We start from the raw sequence: 6,084 nt of genomic DNA, 5'->3' as shown, positions 1-6,084 counted from the left end.
TTTTCAGGTGTTACACCACTGTGTTGTGCTGTTTACAGAGGACATGTAGATGGTGTTCAGATGCTTTTGAACAGAGGTGCTAACGTTAATGCTGAAACTCCGGATGGCACAACTCTGCTTCATCATGCGATTAAATTTGAGTATATGAAAATTGCTGAATTACTATTAGATCATGGAGCTAACGTTAATGCCAGTGATAAGTCAGGTATAACTTTAAATTGCAACTGAGAAAAAATATTTACAGAGTGATGAACATTTTTTAAAACATGGAGTTTTATGTTAATGCAACATATATCTCTTCCTTTACACCAGGTTTTACACCACTGTGGTTTGCTGTTAAAACAGTTTATGTAGAAGTTGTTGCGATGTTGTTAGACAGAGGTGCTAACATTAATGCTATATCATATAATGATAGTTATGACTTTTTTAGTCGCAGTTATTATGAAGAAATTGCTGAGTGTCTTAAGCGGCATATAGTTAAGATAAAAGCTGCAAATTTATTCGTAAGTGAACAATTAGTATCAATAAGCAGGAATGATGAAATAAGTGATTTACAGGATAAATGTGAAAAAGAAGTAGCAATCATGAAGAATGAGAAAATTAGTAATACTAACATATCATTTTACGATATCTTGATAAAAGATACAAATCTAGTAATATACATGAGAAATGAAAATGTAGTGCAGGTTTTAAGATCAGACGAGTATAAAACAAAATTTCCAATATACTCTAGCATGATAAAAAATCAGTTCAGAAAAGGTATGAAAAAGAAAGAGTTGCTCGAACAAGGCACTAAAATTTTCTATTTTTTCTGTAAGTTTTCTGAGCTACCACTTGATTGTATTGAACAAATATTTAGTTACCTAAGTGATAAAGACATAAAAATTTTAATAGATACTTGTAAGTCTGTTACTGTCAGTAATCTTAGTACTGATATTAATGATGTAGAAATTACTTCAAATATATCTTAAGTGCTATGTGTGTAAGGTAAGGAAGAACGAACTATTTTAAACATGAAATAACAGCTATAACTATTATATACACTTAAAAATTATTGCTGTATTTTAAATACAGATTACTATCTTATTTTGAAATTATTTTTTTTTAACGATTTTATCTTATCCTACTTTTTTGAAAGATGTTTTTTATGTTTACATTCTCTTGGACGTGTTTTTTTATGGTGGGTCCAAGGAAAACTAGACTGTTTTATATCTTCCAATTTTTCAAACTTTGTGTCAGATTTTATAAAGGCCAGTACACGTGAAAAAATTGTAGCCGTAACCGTAAGGTCGTAAGCAATTTAATTAAATACAGACCAGTATTATCTTACATTACTTAGAATGCTGGCCAGCGATTGGTCAATTTGCTTACGACCTTGCGACTACGTCGAAATTTTTGCTACGTGCAATGGCCGTAACATTTGTATAACTTTTCAATTTAGCCAACATAAATGTGTAAATCTCTCCATAAAGCAGTGTCAGCTCTCCATACCAGAGAGGAGCCTGAGAGCGGCCATGCCATTGTAGTTTCTTACGACGGTTTCAGCCGCTGGTTTTAGCCGTATTTCCACAAAAGTGGAACTCAAAGGCCGTTCTACATTAAACGCAAGAATCAGATCTCGTGGAATTGAGCAATTGCAGAGTCAAATCAGCCAATCGACCAACGTGATTGATCAGTTCCACGAGACTTGCGACTTGAGTTTCATGGAGAACGGCCTTTGAGTCCCACTTTTGTGGAAATACGGCTAAAACCAGCAATTGAAACCGTCGTAAGAAACTACAATGGCATGGCCGCTCTCAGGCTTCTCTCTGTCCATACAACCACAGACTTCTATGTCACATGTGTGATCCATTCATTAATAAATTTTAGGACAGTAAGTCCATTACCAGATGCCAGTGCTAAGAATGAAGTAGTCACTTCATTTAACACAGAAAATGAGCAACACAAAAGTAATGCTATAGCTGGACCTTCGAAAACGCTTCACACACAGATTTCAGCCAGCAACAATTCTCCACAGACTTCCTTATATGTTTCTTCACGGACGTCGACACCTACAAATATTTCTCCACAGTCGCTCGATTCTGTTGACGTTTTTTCACAAACCCCGACATCCACAAAAGATTTTTCATCAACTGAAAATAGAGTACCTACACAAACACGAACTACAAAATTGAAACGTTTGTTTATTTATTAAATAAAAAGAGCCAATACAAGCCGTAAACAAAGTATTTGTGTTTAAATGTTTTGTTCTATGTTTAATGTCAAACAATGTCAACAACGTTTTCAAAACGATAAAGATTTTAAAACGTTAAACATAGAATAAATTATTTAAACACAGACTCTGTTTACGTCTTGTATTAGCCTTTTTTTATTTATTAAATTTTACAAGCAGAAATATATAATAATTTGTTTATTTATTTTCATTTGTCGGAATTTCTTATAATTTTTACAGCGAAAATGACGTTTTAATTTCTTTGTAGAATCGGAGCAAATCTTTTTTGACGATTACGAGCCGCCTGCAAAAAGTAAATGTTTTTTAATTTAAGTTTTTTATTATATTGANGTACAATAAAATATTTCTATTATTAACATTTTGGAAAACAAGTCCTTTATTAAATATACCTACAGTCTAATAAAACTTTAAAAAATAAAAAATTTATTCTCTTTTAGAGGAATTAAGTACATGTGACAAAGTAGTAAATAATCTTCCTTACCTTCACGTTTTCAATAAATAAAAAAAAATANATGTATCAATTCCAAACTTCAAAAGCTAATTAATATATATAATGTATTTACTCGATTATCAGTAGTTAATACTTTTTATCCGATAGTATATCCGATATTGTCAGTAGTTAACAAGACCGGTCTTATTTACTACAATCCTAACCTCACCGTGCATACGACTACATATATTACGCTTTCACACTTTCTTACATGCAAAGTATCCAATTTCCATGACGCGTATTTAACAGTACGCGTAAATAATAATAACCAATCGAGAAGCCACTTAGTATTTCTGCTGTATTGTATAATAGAAGGCCTGATTTGTTATTGGTTAGCTTTACAAAAATTGTGTTTACGCTTTACACGAATTTAATAAAATACGCGCCATGTAAATGGCGACTTTCAGAATGGCGTAACTTCTTCTAGTAAATTTAGTAAATTACTATATACGCAAGTTACGCTTATGCAAGTTACGCCGCATGTAAAGGCAGCCTAACGCAGCAGTTGCAACTGCTACATGAAGCCGCTTCGTAGCACTACGTAGCGCTACCTTCGGCTAAACACACCCAATGGCTACAAAATCTATGTACAATGGGGGTACTGTGGAATGCGGGTTTTATTGGTTGATTTTGACGATAAGGAGAGTTCATCCAATCAGTGCTTATATACTTATGTACGTGCGCGACGATGCATGCGCAGATAGCAATTCTGCAGTTCAGCATAGTGAAGGTTATATGGCGGTTGACGGCATAAAGCACACATTAAAAGAAACGAAAACCAATATGCCAAAATATTGTTGTTTTTGGCTGCCGAAATAAGGCAGACAAAGAAAAAAATTTTACAACTCCATCAGCTGTCAAAGATGACGGCCATCTTGCATTCTTCAGTACTCCCTACTTCCCCCTCCATGACGACTATAGTACATAGATTTTGTAGCCAGCCGTACATAAGAAGCTAGCGGTCTAGTATACTATAGAAGTCTGTGGTTTCAACCGCTGATTTTAGCCGTATTTCCACAATAATGGAACTCAAAGGCCGTTCTCCATGAAACTCAAGTAGCAGGTCTCGTGGAACTGATCAATCACGTTGGTGAATTGGTAGATTTGACTCTGCAATTGGTCAATTCCACGAGATCTGATTCTTGCGTTTAATGTAGAACGGTCTGTGAGTTCCACTTTTGTGGAAATACGGCTAAAACTAGCAGTTGAAACCGTCGTAAGAAACTACAATGGCATGGCCGCTCTCAGGCTTCTCTCTGCTCTGGTTTACTTTCAACCCCCACTATCCGAGGTTCTTTAGAGTTGACGGAGTAGAATTTTGGAACGCAGCCCTGATAGTAGCTTCTCTCTCGCGCAAGGTCCAGCTGGTTTGTGCGCATGTGGTGAACATTCAAGCACTCTTGGGCATTTCTCTTTCACACGTTTTTTCTCTCACTTTCCAATGCTTTGTCTCGCTCGCACTCGCTTAGTAGACGTGCCTGCGCATAATGACGCTCGACCATCTATGCCCATATTTGGACTTCGTGCGTCTCCCTTTCTCGGGCCTCGTGCCTCTCATTGCAAAGATACGCGACTAACCACGGCTGCTTCTAGCGTAACTTCTTCTAGTAAATGTAGTAAATTACTATATACGCAAGTTACGCTTACGCAAGTTACGCCGCATGTTAAGGCAGCCTAAAAGTTAGTCAAGGTTTTGCATATGAATCGCCGTAGCCGTAACATAAGAAGTGACCAATTATATTAAAAATTTCCACATCTGGGGGTTGATTCTGTATCACGCAGTGTAGTGAAACTTACAAAAATGAGCGAATTTACTAAAATATCTATGATCTTATTGGTCAACAACTAGTAAATTTGTTCACTTTTGTAATTTTCACTACATTGCATGGATACACAATCGACCCCCTGAAAGTGGTAAGGTAATGGGGTACATTCTGATTAGTTAATTCTTATAATATGTTTTACGTTACGGCGATTTATATGCAAAGGCCTTTAAGGTCTGTTCTACAATACAGTCGTAAGCTGTAAGGCTAATGTTACATTTGTCGTACGACAAAGATTTTAAGTATGTTGATTGGCTATTAGATAGAGTTTTCTAAAGAACTGTATTTGATAGCCAATCAATGTACTTAAAATTATTGTCGTACGACAAATGTAATACTAGCCTAAGTCGTAAGAAAGTAACTAATTACAGAGTAATCACAGAAAAATAATCGATTGTGAGTAGTCAATTTCTTACGACTTACGACTTACGACTGTATTGTAGAACTTTTTCTATAAAAAATCATCATCTGCAACATTTTCCTATTTAGTTGAGGAGAATCCAAGTGGTGACAGCCATGTAAGTATCCTAATTGCCTTAATAACGATATGAAAGTCATTCACAACTTAATTTCTTATATTTGGTGAATTGTCCGCGTGCAAGCAGAACAAGTTGCTTTGTAGCAATCAAACGTGATTTTGTTTTTATTTTTAGAACCAACAATATATTACATGTGACATTAACAATAGAGCTTCGTATACAAAAGTTTTGCAAGAATTAAGGCTCTGGACTGTTATGTTGAAAAAGTAGTTATCACAAGTCAAGAGGCACGGTAGTGCCTCGCGCCAAGTTCACGCGCAACGAAGTGGCGCTCGAACTGCGCGAGCACACTGTGCCTCTTATACGCGAGATTCATGCATTTTAGGAGTGGGGAGATTTTCTCAGGGCAATATTTTAGTAAACACTGAACCAATCACTTTCGTTTTGGTCTCAATCAATTCAGAATAAAACATTTAAAAAAAAGTGTTCTTGCGTTTTTTTTGTGTATTTTGTATTTTCGGAGATATGCAATGATAAAGTTTTTGAACTGAGAAAATCACGTTTTTTTTGTCATCGTCGTGTGCACTTTTGCATGCTTGCTGCCAGATGGCGTACATATATATACGAACACGTTTTAAGAAGAAAGTTAGAGAAAAAGAGAAACATCAAAAAGCACGGTAGTGCCTCGCGTCAAGTTCACACGCGATATAATAATACTTCGCGTCATAACCTATGTTAATTCGGTGTTTGGAAAGTTTCCGAAAACGCGGTTTTACGATAAAGCTTCTGAATGATGAATATACGCATTTTACTTATTTTAATATTCTACATTTAACGATATATAATCCCTTTCGCAAATCACGGATATCTCGAGAACCAGAAAAGATAGCTTGAAACTAATTTTGCAGGTACCTTCAATCGGCTACTCTTCGATTTATGATAAAGAGTGAAAGTCAACAAATTGAATATTTCGAAAACGGTACAAGGTAAAACAAAATAGTTTTCGGATCTCGTTTTGTATTAGTTAGATGCAAAATACCACGTAATAAAAGTTTAATA

The 6,084-nt window shown here is 35.4% G+C and overlaps 1 protein-coding gene across 1 annotated transcript in view; it reads left to right on the top strand.

The window, feature by feature from the left end:
• LOC109861960 (ankyrin-3-like) overlaps positions 1–1,023 on the top strand; it is a 6,547-nt gene extending 5,524 nt beyond the window's left edge. Inside the window, exons 14-15 of the mRNA XM_020441820.1 lie at positions 8–205; positions 313–1,023. Of these exons, the coding sequence (XP_020297409.1) occupies positions 8–205; positions 313–971 (857 nt within the window). The 3' untranslated portion in view covers positions 972–1,023. The remainder of the gene's footprint in view (positions 1–7; positions 206–312) is intronic.
• The last annotated feature ends 5,061 nt before the right edge of the window (positions 1,024–6,084 follow it).

Source organism: Pseudomyrmex gracilis, unplaced genomic scaffold, assembly GCF_002006095.1.
Source record: "Pseudomyrmex gracilis isolate BER0280 unplaced genomic scaffold, ASM200609v1 scaffold_1200, whole genome shotgun sequence".
Taxonomy (NCBI): domain Eukaryota; kingdom Metazoa; phylum Arthropoda; class Insecta; order Hymenoptera; family Formicidae; genus Pseudomyrmex; species Pseudomyrmex gracilis.
This window is presented reverse-complemented; position numbering and strand designations above follow the sequence as displayed.